Below are 17,601 nucleotides of genomic sequence, written 5' to 3' on the forward strand. Positions count from 1 at the left end.
ATGAGTGTCTGTACCAATACAGCTAGCATGGCTAGAAGTGGGTCAAATTGGCTTCAGGAGATGAAGTTCAGTGTCTATGATGAAAAACATTCATTTAGCTGAATTCACTTATGTGACCTTTTATAAAGAGGTAAACAACCCCAAAAGTATGTGCTTATAAACCACAGGAATATTATCATTCACATACTCGGAAGCAAAAATCCATCTGGGTATTGATGACAGACATTCCAGAAATGTGTTCCTACAATCTAAGCCAATTAGACTTTGGTTTATGATTTGCAGTATTGAACACACAACCCTGCCACTCCTGACCCTGCAATAAAGATATACAAATAGGGGAACATCACCAAAGCAATTCCAGTAAACAGAAACAGAAGTAAAAAAAAATATCTAACTGGAATGAATGACTGGTTGATCCGAGGTTCAGTCAGGGTGTTGTCTTTGCACGTATCAAGATGATGAAATAAGTCCTGATAAGTAATGACGCACTCTGACTCAGGAATTAAGAAACATAATTTAGTGATGAGAGTCACAGGATAAGAATATAATTAAAATGCAATAAATAATAATAACAACAGTTAACTTGTGCCAATACATATGGATGTTGGAAGGTCTCACACAGGTTGTATAGTTACTGTGTCTGATATAATTTATATTCTCTTTTATTGCCTTTCTTTTTAGGGTTAGGATGAGTTGGAGTTCCTGTGTTTTCTACACTTTTTTTGTCTGTATCTTTTTTCTTTTCATTTTCTCCTTTTAGTACACAGAGTATCCTTGTTTTCCTAGTGGAGGAACTAGTATATCATACAGAAATCATTATCCATTTTGCCATATTATGCACTTTCTTAGGATTTTGAACATTTGTCTCTCTGACTTCATTACTTTTTTTTTTTTACTTAATTGTGTTAATGCCAAAATGTGATAAATAACTGCTCACAAAAGTCAAAAGAAGAGAAATACAGAAAAATCACTGTAAATAATACCTTAAACGTTAACTACCGAGTGAATGATGCTCACTGTTGGCTCTATGTTTTTGAGCAGGTATGAAAAATAAAGGAAGTCGGGTCACAAACTTTCTCATTTTACAGCTAAACAGTACACTACACTAAATATTGCAGATGCTATTAGGAGCACCCCAGGACACAGAGGCACATACTTTTTTTTTCCAGATTACCTGTCTCATGCACTACTGTCAGGATATAGTGATATAAAAACAACTTTTTATAATCATATTTGCTCCAATTCTACCCACTGCTGCTTTAAACTTCCCAATAAAGTAAGTAAACTTATATCTACCTCCACCATCTACAACATTATAATGATGTTTATTTCACAGCTTGTATAATAATAAGCAATTATATAGTATATATAATGATATAACACCCAGGAAGGAGGCATTCTCCATAATGTTTACTTTTCCTTTTTCTTTTTGAATCAGAATCAGAATCAGAATCAGAATCGAGTTTATTCCAGGTGGATGAGGTATACACTATGAATTTGCTTTGGTTTTGTTGGTGCAAATGAGCAGTAAAATAACAAAAGAATAGATAAAAACGTTAGAATAGAATAAGAATAAGAATAAAAAAATTATACCTATGTACAATATACAATGTAAGCTATAAACAAAAAATACTTTAATTGATACTTATTTATTTAATTTATTTATTTTTATTTTATTTGATACTTTAAGTAAATGTTGCTGGTAATAGGTTCTGTACTTTCCCTTAAGTAAGCTGTTTTAATGCATGATCTTTACTTTGGCATTACTATTTTTATTCAATAAAGGTTCTGAGGATTTTAATTTTTTTTTCTTCTCCCTTCTTTCCCTCACCAGATTACAAATGAACGCTTTTCATAGGCGACCCTGAACCTTCGAGTCAGACTGACACACTTTTCTCTGTCCATTACGGTAAAAATGGCAGCATGGCGTGTGCTCCCTGCTCTGGAAATACGCAGAAATGGGGGTGTAACAGGGAACTGCACAAACTCAAAGCAACCGTGGGGCTGGACAACCATTTCCAAAACCAAAAAGTGGCGATTGCGGACATAATCTCAAGGGTTTGCAAAAGCATAAACCCGCACAACACACAGACAGGATGCGGTGATTAATACGAGAGACTAATGTTTAGCACCTTTTTTTACAGCAGTGGTGAAATCCACGGAATGTTCCACACGGGAACAGCTGACCGTAGGATGCCGCACTTAGCCTAACGAGATGTGAACATTACAAGGGAAATACCAGTGATCAGATGTTTGCATATTAACAATCAGGTAACTACACTGCTCCTCTTCTTCTCGCTTTAGTCTCGGTTGATTTTTGGAGATTTGCGGTGCGTGTTTACGGGAGATGGTTAGACGGGTTATTAGGGCTGTCATCCTGCTCAACCTCCAGCCCCTCCTTGTTTTGCTGCTACCGAGTGCGATGTTGTAATGTTTACATTTAGTCCATGTTGCATACCACTGCTCTCCTTACTCAGCTCTTCTTTAGGTGCATACTTTTGAATGCATTCAACGCGACGACATGCTCCAATGCTTTGCAATGGAGCATTCAAAACAGAGGGAAGACATTATTTATGAACTCCTGCTGGACAAAGTGGGCCTGATAGGTAGCTTATAAGGCCTAATAAAAGCTTGATAATCCTCAAGTGCTGCATCACATGTAGAGTTTTGCAGTTCCATTCGCTGGCCTTTACAAAAACATAGCTGAGAAATGCTGTACAATAGCTGATGAAGGGTCTTGATCATGCAAGTGCAATATTATATAACCGGCTAAGTAGAGTACAGGACACTGTGGCCTCCAGTGAGAGTCAAAACAGACTGTGGGCCACAGTAGAGTTTTTTAGACCTAAATGCAGAGTCTTCTACCACATTAACACTTGTTTTCATTGGGCTAAAATTAATTAATTAAAATGCAATATTATTATTTAATTACTTCATGTTTTTGTTCTTGAAGTGAGACAGGTTGTCACAAGAGAGTTGCTTTAGTTGGAGAAATCCCCAAACTTTTCAGGTCATGAATGTTCAAATGGTTAAATATTAGACCAGGTTCCTCATTTGGAAAGAGTACGACCTGTGGAAACCTTTTCTGATTGTTTAGTACTTGTATAGTGACTGTCAGTGGTGGAATAAGTTGGCTATTAGATCATTTAGCATACCACACTTATAACAAATGCTACATCAAGCTAAAGTCCTGCATTCAAAATTTTACTTGAGCAAATGTACAGAAGAAAGTACTTATTATTATCACTTATTATGCAGAATGGCCCCCTTTCAGTGTTGCTAAATATTACTGGATCAATATTACTAATGCATTACTATGTAAGCAGTACTTTAATGTATATTATGTTGAGGAGCAGCTACAATATGAATTGCTTTATATACAGCTGGGTAATAATAATAATAATAATAATAATCTTTATTTGTATAGCACCTTTCTAAACATAGTTTCAAAGTGCTTGCACAGATACAATGAAATACAGACAAAATAAAAACAACAATTAAAGAACAAAACATAAAGACCAAATAATGAGAAAACTAAAATCCGTAACCAGTGGTATCAAATCAATAAGTTACTACACATAAGCCAAAGGAGGACAATATAAGGTGTGGAAAAAGGTTCACCAAGCTGTTGCCTTACTGAGTTAAAAAAGCCTGTTTATAAAAATGGGTTTTTAAAAGAGATACAGACAAATATCATAAGAAATAAGGTCAGGGTATTTATTCGGTCTGACACTGGGCTCACTATTAGGGTTAGGGATATTTATTTAACTAAATATCCCTAACAGAAGAAAAATACTTATTATTATCACTTATTATGCAGAATGGCACCTGTCAGTGTTGCTAAATATTACTGGATCATTATTACTAATGCTTTACTATGTAAGCAGTACTTTAATGTATATATGTTGATATTTATTTAACTAAATATCCCTAACAGAAGAAAAGTACTTATTATTATCACTTATTATGCAGAATGGCACCTGTCAGTGTTGCTAAATATTACTGGATCATTATTACTAATGCATTACTATGTAAGCAGTACTTTAATGTACTGTATATATGTTAAGGAGCAGCTACAATATGAATTGCTTTATATACGGCTGGGTAGTTGAATTTTTAACAATACATCAATGTTTTGCAAATGGAAATAATGTACAAGCACCTCAAAATCATACTAAACCTGGTTACTTTCCAGCACTGGTAGGACTTTAAAAAAATAGCTGTGTCTGTGCTATATAGGTGGCAAGATACAGTAAGAAAGGGGGAGAAAAAATAATGTCAGGGTATTTCTTCGGTCTGACACTGAGCTCACTATTAGGGTTAGGGATATATTTAGTTAAATAAATATCCCTGGAGAGCATTTTGTTTATAAGCTACAAAGTGACAACAGGAAGCTGCTTGTTTTGATACATTGTAGCAGAGACTGTCTGGCTGTCTGCTGTCTGTGCTTTGCTGCGCTCTGATTGGCTGCTCACCGGAGGGGGCGTGGTTTCGTCACAACAATGCATTTCAAGGAACATACACGCGCCAAGGACTGTTGTTTCCTGTCGTTATGGTAGCTAAGGTTCATCATTATTACACGGTTTAACGGTGTTTACCTGCTCAGGTGAAACACACGCTGCCGGTAACGAAACAGGGACATTTTGAGGGGTTTCTGGAGACAACCTGAATCTCTATGCAGCAGCTGGGAAGCGTGTTATAGCTAACAAGAGCTAGCAAGCTAATAGCATCCGACATTGTCACATAAATCAGTCTGAGACAGTGGATGATAGTCAGGTAACCATAGTTTCTACAGGTTTACGTGCAAGGATAACTTGATGGGACACGACATTTGGGAGACTGAAAACACCTGCCATCTCACCGAGCAGAGCAAACTAGCAAAGAAAGTAAGATCTGTGTTGTTTGCCCAACTCACACAGCTAAACCTGTTCATATTAATGCTGCTGTCTGTGTGTTTACATGGGGAGATTATGCACTGATGAAGCACAACATGTATTAGCATGCTGGCTTTAACCAGTGCAGCTGTTGTGTGTCCTGCTATGTGGGGGACAAAGCCTTAGCCTAGATGGGCTAAAGTTAGCTGCTCTCCTTCAAACAGAGGGACGTCGATATTAGCTCCTGACAATAAGGTTGCCACAAGCTTAATGTTTGTCATTTTCGCAGTGATGTGTGCCTGGCTTTGCATAATACTTGTAGGAAATGGTGTAAGGATGCAATGGCCTCCTAGATTGTGTGGTAGCCTGCTTGCCTTTCACATCTTTTGTTGTTGCTTTGTCTTTTGAGCACATGGCTTTCCATGTTTTTGTTCAGGCAGCCTACAGCGACCCCTATTTATTCTGTCCCACGATATCATACCGCATTAATTACACTACCACTATATTCTAGCATTTTGGTTCAACTCATGTTAAGTCTTTTGTAATTCCCTAACCATGGGATATGTATAACTGAACTGTTTGTTTATTAGACAAAGGCATGCATTTGGTTACAAATGGCCTATAGGTTTTGATCAGTCTAATTAGGCACCTGTCACCTGTAGCAGACATCATACTGTTATTTGTCTTAAAATGTGTGATTGCAGTGATTTATGTCTTTATTTTATTTTTTTATAATATGTTTGTTGGGTTTTCTTATTTTCACAAACAAAACAATAAGAATGACAAAACAACAACAACAAACACTGGTACATCTTAGATCAAAAAATGTATATAAGAGGGCATAGGAAATAGTCCATAGTGCAGGGAAGTCACAGGATATATGAATTCATGTTCAAGAGACTCCTTGTGAGATAATGGAGGAGAGTTCAGGTCCAATATAATTCAGATAGGTGCTGCCAAATATTGTGGAACTGATCTACTTTGGCATGTAGAATATTTGTACGATATCTCAAAAATGACTTTATGCCAGCCTTGGACAGAGGGTTTCTTATCACTAATCCACTGTAGTAATATATTTTTTTCTAGCAGCAAATGTAAGAATGTTATATAACCTTTTGTTGGCTGCAGTAGTTATATTTGTACGTGGGATTCCTAAAATCAAAGACATTGGATTCATTTCTAAATCCTTATCAAATATCTTTTCCATTTCACATAATATTTCAGACCAGTACTTCTGTAATTTATGACACGACCAAAGGCAATGGGTTAAGGGTTTTATGTCTTTTAAACATGTATGAACGTTTTCAAGGGTATTTTACATTTATAAAGCAGTAATTGAAAGTGCTTCTGAGATATTGGAGCAAGTGAATATGTATTTTATTTAAAAATATATGTATCATTTATCAATGAGAGAGAAAAAGGCAATGTTGAATTAAATAGTATCCATATATATATAACCAGAAGACTTAAATGTGCCTATACAGTTACTGTAATCTAGGCCATTTCCAATAAAATATAAGAAATGCATGGAGATAAGCAATTCCCACACATGCCCATGTGCTTCAATGTGCTTCAGTAAAATATGAAGTCACAAACATTTTCTGAAATCATTCATACCTACTTCTTACAGTTCTAATTTTAGGGGATTTACAGCACAGTTAACTTAAAATTGGATTGTTTGAGATTTAACCTGAACTGCAAAGTAGAGGAACATAGGGTCCGGATACCTTGAGTGGTCCTCAGAGAAATTAACAATTTAAATTCACTATTATTTAAACCCCTATTTTATTAGCTTGCAATTGTATAATTTAGTTTTACAACATCATATCTAATACCACTGGGGTGCGTGGTGTAACAGATCTGAAAGTCTTTGTGATTTTTTGATAAATGGGGTTTAAATGTGACTGGCACTGTACACATTTAACTTGATAGCTGGTATGTTCCTGTTGGAAAGAGTAAAACTAGCTACCATTAGTATGTTTTACCTCATGACTTTTCTGTAATGACCATTTACAAAGGATATAATAAGCTCTGTCCCACAGCATAAGAAGCAGGGTTCTGATTTTATCAATTGGTGTGTTTTTGCAGGGTTAAGACAATCAGAGGCAACATACGAGTGCCTCCACTGTACAGTTCCCTTTCCCAGAGCGTGACTCGTCTGCACGACGTCACCAATGCGACCATGGGAAATAGCAGTAAATAGGCTGCCACCAACAGCCCCCTTAAACACGAGGCGGTTCCTTGTAGAGCCCTGCAACGCCCCAGTGCATCTCAGGAGAAGGTAAGAACTTGTCTTTCCTTCAGACATTTTTCTACAATAATAATCTACAGGTGTCCACCCCCAGCTCTCTCTCTGTCCCTCTGTAGGCAGAAGGAAAGATGCAGGGAGACTCATGAAAGCGTCATCGGTTACACTGCGCATGTCCTAAAGCCTGTGGTATTAATGCAAAAGCTAACCGGAGCTATTAAAAACAATTTCCAAAGCCGGATCATGATCCGGATCGCCACCAAAATCGAATGGATTATTCATTGTGCCACACCCCCACCATTTAAATTTAAATCCATCGCGGACTTTTGGAGTAATCTTCCAAACGGACAAACCAACAAACCAACACGGTGAAAACATAACCTCCTTCCTAGGCCTTTGGCCTTGGCGGAGGTAATAAGATTGGGATAATTTCAGCAGCAAATGTCAGTTTTGTGTGTAACTCGTGTAAAAAAAAAAAAAAACACAAATACACCTTTATTTTTCCTTAATGTAAAAAAACATTATATTGTTACATTCAACATGTTTCCCTGCCTCTATCCAGCAAAAGCCCATGTCAATATACACTAAACAAAAACTCGAAAGTATGACATGCTTGTTTCCCCACAATATATTTAAATTTTCAAAGGACAAAAAATATTGCTACATTGTGTGTATCAAGAGTATGATAGTAAATAAATGGTGTATAGACTGTATTTATAAGGCACTTTTCAAGTCTTAGCAACCACTCAAAGCGCTTTACAACACAAGCCAACATTCACACACGTTTTCATACACTGGTGGCAGAGTGAAGCTACCATACAAGGTGCCACATGCTCATCAGGAGCGATAAACATTCACACGCACACTCTAGCCGATGGCACAGCCATAAGGAGCAATTTGGGGTGCAGTATCTTGCCCTAGGACACTTCAACATGTAGACTGCAGGGGCAAGGGATCGAACCCCCCCGACCTTTTGATTAGTAGATGGCTGCTCTACCTTCTGAGCAGCCCCACAGCATATCAATGACATATGCTACAATTACCTAACATTGGTGTATTATTATGCCAATAATATAAGAAATATGCAACTTGTTTAATTTGGATGTACAATATATTGAGCTATCTGTGTCTATTTTTTTTTTTCTGTGTGATGTTACAGCCCACCAGTGAGACGCCAGTGGGGGAGACGAGACCGGCCTGTACTGCACACTTCTCTGATCCAGGATGAGAACTTCCATCATCTGCTTTTCTCCCAACATCACCAACAGGTTCCTTTAGATGAGTCCAGACACTACAGCCATACCAGCACACCACCACGCATGCTTCACCCTGCTGCTCACCTGCCCCAGCAGAGCCCCATCATGGTGGATCTACATGACCAGGTAACCGAACGAGAACAACCCCGATGGGTAAAGAAGTTTAATCAAACATGATTTGCTGTTATTTGTTGTCTGACCAAACATATTCCTCAGAAATGTGCAGATTTAATATGAAGCATGCAGGGTGTTGTGTAGTAGTATACGATGAGCTCTTGCAGTCACACTTTTGTTTCAGGCAGATTGTGAGTCACCCAATTTCTCCCCCACATTTCTTTTTTCTTGAAAGATGCACCAGGGATCCGTTCCAATATCATACACTGTTACGACGGTGACGACCCATGGATTTCCCATCCACACCGGGCAGCCCCTTCCGGGGTGCAACACTCAGCAGCTCCCAGCATGCTCGGTAATGTTCAGCGGACAGCTCTCTCTGCTCTGCTGCCTTCCTCCTCCTGTGAGTTTGAAAAGGAAGAGCCCAAATGTCAGTGGCATCCATGTAGCACACCATACCAGCCATGCAATCTGTCACTGTTCATGACTAACAAATAAGCTGCTGCTGTTACTGTGCAGGATCTGTGGTTTAATCTCGATGTTAGCACAAGTATTAGAAACAGTTAAGCAACATCAAATATGATTCTGTTGTATATTTAGTTTATGTGTGGAAACAAACAGACTCTAGAAAGATAATAAGGGAGGTGCCAATACTGTCAGTGCTGTGTTTTTCTTTATGTTTTATGTCGCTTCTGTTTATTACACGCCTTCCACATGCTTTCATTATAATTGCCTTACTGTGAATATAAGGAGCAAATTTGCTTTGGTTAGGCAGAGGCTGCTTCAAAGGGTTGTTTGATTGTTGACATAAATAAAATTAGGAAAGAAAATTCACTTACATAAATTTATGTCCGCTCTTTTGTGTTTTTTCTTCTTCTCTCTCCTCAGCTCATACAGGCATGTACCATGCAGCATATGCCAGTGTCTTATCAAGCCTTTCCACCCCTGATCTCCAGCGAACATTTTGTATTGCACCCAACCCCATCTGTACCCCCCCACCAGCCGCCGCACCTTACTCCTTTGAGCCAGTTTGTCCCTTTACAGCCTCAGCACCCACGCATGGTGAGTAGTCCACAGCATACACGTGTTCATTAATGAAAACACATCACAGTGGGTGTAGAATGTAATCACTAGTTTGTTGATTTGCATACGTACTGTATGTCAAGTCTAACTGCAACCCTTTCCTGTACATCTGTCTCTCCTCCCAGCCTCTACAGAGGGTAGACAATGAAGTTGACCTAAGAGGGGACCAGCACCCATTAGGGACCTTCTCCTACCCTCCCTCTCATCACCCACCAGCGCTGCCTCCTTCTCTGCCCCTACAGTATCTTCCTCAAGAGCCTCTGCATCAGGAGCTTCCCTTTGGAGTGGTAAGACGGCCTTTCAGACATTTTCAGACTATTATGTTCTAGGGAAATTAACAGTGCACTTATGACTTATTTTATTTTTAGCATGACCTGCTTAACACCTGTTCAGATCAACATATTTACAGCTGGAGGCTGTCCAGCACACAGGGCATCTGCAGGTCTTGAAAAGTCTTCAATAACATTGAACTTTGTTTCCTTAATACCTAATTGCTTTAATTGATCATTGATATTATTAGTTCCACTTGTGTTTTTCCTGTCTTTCGGCAACACATCTCCTTGCAAGATTTCAGAACGAGACTTCTCCATGAGCGAGACTCTTTCCATAATGTCAGACACTTAGAATAACAATCAGAACCTGTCATGGCAAAAACAAGCACTTTTAGAGCACGTAAATGGCGGTGCCAGGTTGCCCTGATAGGATTACATTGCAGAACGTGAGCGGCTGCCGTTTGTAGCAATCTCCCTCAATACTGGACCAATTTCAGAAATTGTTGTCCCCCAATAGTGACTTAGTGACTTTCACTTAGACACAAAAAACATGGGAAATAAGGTTCAGGTTGAAAAATACCAAAGTTACCCTTTAACCAGACAAGGCATTTATTGCTCATTGAAAATAGTAAATAATAATATTACTTACATTACTCATGGCACAGCTACGTCAGAGGTGCCTTCCAACAGCTCTAAAGCCGCCGCATGTTGCATCTTCTGTATTTAACAGTTGTAATGTAATCCCATACAAACTGCTTTGTGTCATTACTGTAAAACTGTTCTTATATGTGCTGTTCCTTCTAATGCAATCAGACTTTTCTTAAACTTGCTATCATTATTAAATGTTTATTGTTATCACAGACTTTTGTTTTACACATCTCTGTGTGTTTCTCCTCAGCCATATCCCCACATGCTGCCCAGGCGAGTGAGTGGACAGAGATACCGGTTGCAGCAACCTCTCCCCCCTCCTCCTCCCCCTCCATCTTACTACCCAGGCTTCCTCCCTTACTTCCTGTGAGTACCTGCAGTAAATTCCCTGTTTATGAAGTAAAGCAGTTTTAATCATCTGGTAATTAGAATGTAAAATTGATTCTACTAAGTTACTAGCCTCAGCGATTGACTCCTCTTCTATGTGTGTCAACACTGCAGCTGAGTTAGTGATTATAATATGCTGCATTCTGGCTTTTGCATCTCTGCTTTCCCAAAAATGAATGAAGTGAAGAAGCAAGACAGAAATGATGTTTACCTCTAGTTACCACTCAGTGCTGGTGTTTGCAGAGCAGGTGCTGCTTACAATCACAGTGAAGTTGCAGTGATTTTGTTGATGCTCGCTCAGATGTGTTTCTCTCTATGCACAGGTCAATGCTTCCTGTGCCTCCAACAGCAGTGGGCCCAGCCATCAGTTTAGACCTGGATGTGGATGATGTGGAGATGGAGAACTATGAGGTTAGTGTGATAGTTCGTGGAAAAGCAAATTAGGCCACATGGAATCTTTTTTCGCACATTGAATATACAGTATATACCGAAGGGTTAAAGCTTGTTTCTATTAGTTTGGTCATGAGTGTTCAATTCATCGAAGTTCACTGGAAATGACAATTAATTTCACATAAAGGTGCTGATGGTTTTACTTAATTTGAAATAAACTTGAAAGGTACTATATACAATATACAGATCATTAATATAGCAGCAAACAACTATTTGCTATGTAAAGATATAGAGGAGTAATGTCTACCTGAGCAGAAAATGAAGTCACTCTCCCTCTGTGTGTGTGTGTGGTGTAATGTACAATAGAGTTCAAATTTCTTATATGTGGCCATAAATTCTAAAAGCTAGAAAAAGCTCAAGATATCTTTTAATGAAAGGTTACCTCTCCTTTTTTCACTGTATTATCTATGCATTCCAGTACCCATACTAACATACACTTTAGTATGCCAGAAAGATATTTAGTATGTTCCAATACAAAGTATGTCAAATGCAGAATGCCAGAAATACCAGGATGTCCTACGACATGCGGTCGCATTTTGCAGTATGCAAGCCAGCATGCTTTTGTGGTTATTCTGACCCACAATCCTCTACGCAGCGGATATACAGGCAAGAGGATTATGACAAAATAGTATGTCCCAATTGATACTGGCATCGGTACATCCCTAGTTATAGGTGTGACAAAAAATTTGGGCTGTATGGTATTTTACAATCTACGTAAAAACATCATCAGCATTGTCCCCTCTCTTTTTCTCTCTCAATTAAGAGAAAAAGTTAAGTTCATTATGTTTTATTGGACAATATTGCTAAAGCGTCAAGTAATTTTCTCTCTCTCTCTCTCTCTCTCTCTTTCTCTCTCTCTCTCTCTCTCTCTCTCTCTCTCTCTCTCTCTCTCTCTCTCTCTCTCTCTCTCTCTCTCTCTCTCTCTCTCCCTAGGCATTACTGAATTTGGCGGAGAGGTTGGGTGAAGCGAAACCACGTGGACTCACTAAAGCTGATATAGAGCAACTTCCGTCCTACAGATTCAACTCAGAGAATCATCTATCTGAACAAACGCTGTAAGCCCTTTCCTCACCTTTTCATAAAACAAACCACTTATATACAGTATGTATCTATATCCTGGTAACTCAATCCTTTTTCCTTTTCTTTTCCTCAGGTGTGTTGTGTGCTTTAGTGACTTTGAGTGTAGGCAGCTACTTCGGGTATTACCTTGTAACCACGAATTCCATGCAAAGTGTGTGGATAAATGGTTGAAGGTAAGTTGATGCCAGTTTTAAAGGGTAACTTTGGTGTTTTTCAACCTGGACCCTATTTTCCCATGTTTTTTGTTTCTAAGTGACTAATGGGGACAACAATTTCTGAAATTGGTCCAGTATTGATTGAGTGCGCTGTAGATGGCAGCCGCTCACAGGCTGCAATGTTATCCTATCAGGGCAAGCTTGCACCATCATTTACGTCCACTAAAAGTACTTTTTTTTGCCGCTGACAGGCTCCGATTGTTATTATCTGACATTATGGAGAGAGTCTTGTCAAGTCTTATTTTGAAATATCGCAAGATGACGTGTTGCCAGAAGATAGCTGTGGAATAGTGGAATACATCCATGGTGGAAACGTGAGTGCCAGCCAGGCAGAGTTTGTTGTGTTGGAGTACAGAAAGCGTAGCTTAGTGTTATCTAAAAGATTTTCAATGTCATGGCTGAAGATTTAAACGATTTCGGCAATGTGGATGAGGTCTTTGAACTCGATGGCCGCCCTTATTTATTTGAGCCATTTAACAACGAGACTTCTCCTTGAGCGGGACTTGGACACAATAACAAGCAGAGCGGATCTAGCCAAAGGTAAGAAACATGTTTTATTTCTCTGTAGTGTCCTTTCCATGATGTTGTCAGACACTTTGATAACAATCTGAGCCTGTCGCTGGCAAAAACAAGCACTTTTATTGAACGTAACGTTACATTGGCGCTGCTCACTTGCCCTCACAGCTGGTTTTGCAGCTGCCGGTTACAGCGTTTTCCATCAATACTGGACCAATTTCAAAAAGTCCTCATTAGTCACTTGGACATAAAAACATGGGAATATAGGGTCCAAATTGAAAAATACCAAAGTTACCCTTTAACAATTAAACCATTTCAGTGTTCTCATAGTTTTGATATGCTTTGCTTAACATCTTTATGCTTAATGTTACTCACTTTCAGACCAATCGCACTTGTCCTATCTGCCGAGCCGATGCCTCGGACGTACACCGGGAGGTGGAGTGAGAACTGTCTCTGAGTGCTGAACTGGAAAGCTGCACACACCAGAGTCTGTCCCGAAACTGGGGACACCTGCCACCTAACCTGCGTCCTCCAGTAAATATAGCTTACCAACCCACCACTCCTGCCCCTTCCTAAATGATGAGCAATCCAGGATTGTTTTTCGGGAGCCTGTTGTACCTCTGCTGTGCTTCATTGTCCAAGTCTCATGAAACCCACTGCCTATCGCAGCCTATAGCCAGAGTTCTGGGATCGCCAGCCAGTTCTTTCTCTGCCCCCTCGTTGCAGATTCCAAAGATTTCCCCTACAATGCATTATTTGCTGCTTTTGTTTACAGGGTTTCATTTTTATTTAGTGGATTTGGTTGTGGTGTTCATGAGTAGCGCGAGTACTGCATTGGAAGAGGTGAGTCGGTAGCCTGGAGGATGATAGGCTGGACACCTTGTGCAATTAGCAGAAAAATAATAGGAATGCTTCAACATGGTTATCTGTGTTTGGAGGCAATGCCTGACCATCATAGATGCATGTTTGTGTAGGTGTTGGGCAAAGTGACTTGTTAATAATGTATGTTCTGCAATAATGTATTGATCATTTCAACAGTTTTACCCCTTTTTTGTTTTTAGATTTGCCAATTCTATTGTGAAAGTGTGACTTGCTGTGGTTAAATGCAGATTCTGTTAAGCCTGAGGTTATGGACTGCAAGTGATGGGACATGCAACTGTGGGGTTTCATCTACCCCAGATTATCCACTCTGGAACACAGATCTGTACAAAAGCAGTCATGGATTAATGGACTGCATCTTTTTGAGGTCATCTGGCATAACTGCACAAGTGCTACATCCACCCTCCACGTCAGCATTGTTCCTCTGGCAAGTGTGTATGCGTGTGTACATATTGTGTGTGTGTATGTTTGTCCTGTTCACAGAGCCAATGCATTGTGTAACCACTGGATACAGGGCAGCATGCTAGGATTTGCATGAACTGTTGATTCAGACTAGCAATATTTTAATCAAGCATTGCCACCAAAATTGAATTTTAAGAAAAAGAAGAGACAAAGAAGCATACTAAAAGAACTGCTTGCTTATTCAGAAAGCGCCATGAAGGAAGACTAGCATGTGGTTCCACCCTGACTACATTTAAGGACGGGAGTCCTCGTCTGAAGGCTGTGCTGATGCCATAAAGCTCTGGAGGCCTGTGCAGAAAGCAATATGTGCAGTGAGTGGCGAGTTTTAAATGAACTTTCTTCCCCTTTTTAGGAAGACTGGGCTTTTTATTTCATTGTTTGTGAGCCAAATCCAATATACAGATATAGCCTACTGTTCAAGATTTCAGATCTGCCTTCTTATGACCTTGACAAGCACAAACCTATTACTAATCCTGAAAATACTTTGTCATTTCCACTTGTTTTAAAAAGTATGCCGTTTTTAAAAAAAAAAAAAAAAAGGTTTATTTATTGGTTTTATCTTCTAGAGAAAATAGATTGAAGGAAACAGTTGGAGCACTAACATGTTTGTGTAATGTATGTGTTATAATCTGGTAACTTTGGTCAGGTCATTGTCTTAGGCCATGGTAATGGTGTTGTAAAAGAGCAACTGTATGTATAGCTTCAGTGTGAATGCTTTTTAGATAAACGTTTGAAGACAGAAGAATGTTGACAACCCTTGTAGAAGTCACTGGTGACGCTCCACGTTACGCCAACTGTGTATCCCACAGTGATCAGGACGGGGTTCAAATGACACCGAGCTGGAGTGTTCAGTAGTGTAGAAACACTGTTAGACTTCTAGTTCCCTGCTTGTGTTCACACTAAAAAAACAGGATACATTTGTGGCGGGAGGGGAAAAAGAGCAACAAATGGACTTTTGCTTTGGATTCACTCTTGTCTCTTAACTGCCCCAGTAAGCACTAACAGGCAGTTGTAACCTTTGCTTTTATGTGTAAAGGGATCTTGCCTTTTTCTTTACTTTTATTTCTTAAGTGAATGTGAGTCTTTGATGTGTGTGCCACCTTCAAGAGAAAAAAAAGAAGCCATTTAATAAGTTAAACCCACAGCTTTGAGAATTAACCTATGTGTACATATCTATTCGCTGGCATACAGTATATTGTAAGTTAAAAAAATCACTCAGGGCCTCTCGGTATATAAAAAATAAAGGAGAACAGTCCATTTCAGATGGAAAGGATGCCATGAAAAAGGGTATATCTGAATTTAGTGTGGTCGTTTTCCTCAGACCACAAATAATTTAATGTAATCAATTATAATATTCTGTTTTGTCGGAAATAGTAGATATTACATCATTTAAAGACAGGCATGCAAGAAAAAAAGATCAGTAAATATGTTATTAATATTCACTGAAAAGAGGCAATGTACACTGCAACGCATTACAAGTGTATTATTCAAACCTGTTTGACTTTTGTTCTTTTACTAAAACCATATATGTTCGACATAGCGGTTGTGATCCCATTTCTAAATGTGCCGCGGTGCACACTATCCTACCTAATTCACTCCCAAAAATCTACTTCAGAGGTGTTTTGCATGACTTAAAAAAAAAAAAAAAAAGAGTTTAAACAAGTGTGTTATAGTGGAGGATATCTCAAAATCTGGTGGGGACCTATTTAATGGTGCACAATATGCATGCTTGTCAACCAGATCCCAACTGATTTTTAGCTCTAGTTGGCTTTGGGTTCTGGGGGTTTGGATCTTAACGCTCAGCTGATAACTGCCATGCATTGTACTGCACACATTTGTAATAGAACTGAATGACTACAAGATTTTATTGCGCTAACTTCATTTTATAGAGGAAAAAAAAAAACTGGTCTTGAATCCAGAATTCTTACATACATTGTGTTACTGTTATTGCCCTAACGACTGAAGATTACATGCTCTGAAACTACTGTAGTTTATCAAAAGCCATAGTGAAAAGGTGCTAGATGTTCTGCTTTTAGGTATGAAACTCACTTGCGTGAATGCAATAGTTTGTCATGGATCCCATGTATTCTTAAAGCATGTTATACTAATACCCCGAAACAATGTCAGTGAAAATCAATATAGTTTAAGGGATTTTAAAAAAAGAATAAAGTGTTGTCATACTTATTTCAGTGTAGTACTGTTACCTGCCTATCAGGCTCTTGCTCTCAGTGTATCAATATCTTAAAATGTATTGTTCACATATAGATACCTTAATTCATGTTAATGTTAGCACTCTTATTTTGGAGTAAATATTTAATTGACAATATCCAGCTACCCTACTAAATAAAAAGAGAACCCATTAAGGCCTAGGTAATGAGGTAACTTTTAATGACAACTGAGAATAGAGTCTTGTAGTCTTTCTGTTAAGAGTTATTGAATAATCTCACAGCTTGTGTGGTGGAAAAATGTGTTCCAATAAGCAGCTAAAATTGATTTAGGATTTGTGATTGATTGCTCCGTAGATGCCATTTATTGTTTACCAATGACTTTTGCTGTGGTGGGATAGTGGTTTACTGTTCTTACTCTCCCTGGCCTATAGGGGTCCTTGCCTGAACACCAGACTACCCACCCGCCAACAGAGCCAGGGGCATGTGTTCTGTGTTAGGCAGATATTTTGCTTTGGTACTTGCACATTTACAGTTACCTCATTTTTTCCATGTTTGTATTGGGGGGGTGGGGGGAGAAAAACAACTAATATATATTATATATAGGAAATGGTTCTTATTAATGTTATAATTTTTCATTCCATTGGAATCATATTGTTTGTAGCATTTAACATAACTAGTTAGTGTATTATATATACATCTGTATACTGTTTGAAATTTTTAAGATTTGTACTTTTTTTAAATGAAAGTTGCTAGTTATGCTTTACCAAGTAGTGCAATCATATTTTTTTTTAATTGTTGTGGCTGATTTGAAAGGGTTGTTCACTAATAAATGTATGATGTATACCAATATCACACTTGTCTTCTTAGACTTAAGCTGTTAAAGGTTAAAGCTGCAGTTGGTAACTTTGAGCACATTTTTTAAAAAGTTATTTTTAGAAAATAAATAAAA

The 17,601-nt window shown here is 38.6% G+C and overlaps 1 protein-coding gene across 6 annotated transcripts; it reads left to right on the top strand.

The window, feature by feature from the left end:
* Nucleotides 1-1,907: 1,907 nt before the first annotated feature.
* Nucleotides 1,908-17,501, top strand: rnf44 (ring finger protein 44). 6 transcript variants are annotated; one of them, XR_005208231.1, is made up of 12 exons: nt 1,908-2,271; nt 6,963-7,155; nt 8,282-8,504; nt 8,728-8,895; nt 9,381-9,554; nt 9,701-9,862; nt 10,746-10,861; nt 11,206-11,293; nt 12,266-12,387; nt 12,486-12,585; nt 13,525-13,677; nt 14,323-17,501. XR_005208231.1 is itself a non-coding variant. In XM_037780471.1 (12 exons), exons 3-12 carry the CDS (start codon nt 7,049-7,051, stop codon nt 13,585-13,587), a joined length of 1,323 nt encoding a protein of 440 aa, XP_037636399.1. In that variant the 5' UTR covers nt 1,911-2,058; nt 2,145-2,271; nt 6,963-7,048; the 3' UTR covers nt 13,588-17,501. The 6 variants fall into 6 exon arrangements, 4 of the variants coding, with proteins under 4 accessions (XP_037636397.1, XP_037636399.1, XP_037636400.1 ...); XR_005208232.1 differs by having other exon boundaries at nt 1,909-2,271; nt 13,525-14,795; nt 17,084-17,501; XM_037780471.1 differs by having other exon boundaries at nt 1,911-2,058; nt 2,145-2,271; nt 13,525-17,501.
* Nucleotides 17,502-17,601: the final 100 nt, after the last annotated feature.

Source organism: Sebastes umbrosus, chromosome 9 (genome assembly GCF_015220745.1).
Source record: "Sebastes umbrosus isolate fSebUmb1 chromosome 9, fSebUmb1.pri, whole genome shotgun sequence".
In the NCBI taxonomy this organism is placed as follows: Eukaryota; Metazoa; Chordata; class Actinopteri; order Perciformes; family Sebastidae; genus Sebastes; species Sebastes umbrosus.

What these genes read in the sequence shown, in the direction of transcription:
- rnf44 (XM_037780469.1), top strand. Translation starts at nt 7,049, where the DNA reads ATGCGACCATGGGAAATAGCAGTAAATAGGCTGCCACCAACAGCCCCC. An exon ending in GGCTTCCTCCCTTACTTCCT is followed by an intron (nt 10,862 to 11,205) that starts GTGAGTACCTGC and finishes CTCTATGCACAG; the next exon opens with GTCAATGCTTCCTGTGCCTC. An exon ending in CATCTATCTGAACAAACGCT is followed by an intron (nt 12,388 to 12,485) that starts GTAAGCCCTTTC and finishes TCTTTTCCTCAG; the next exon opens with GTGTGTTGTGTGCTTTAGTG.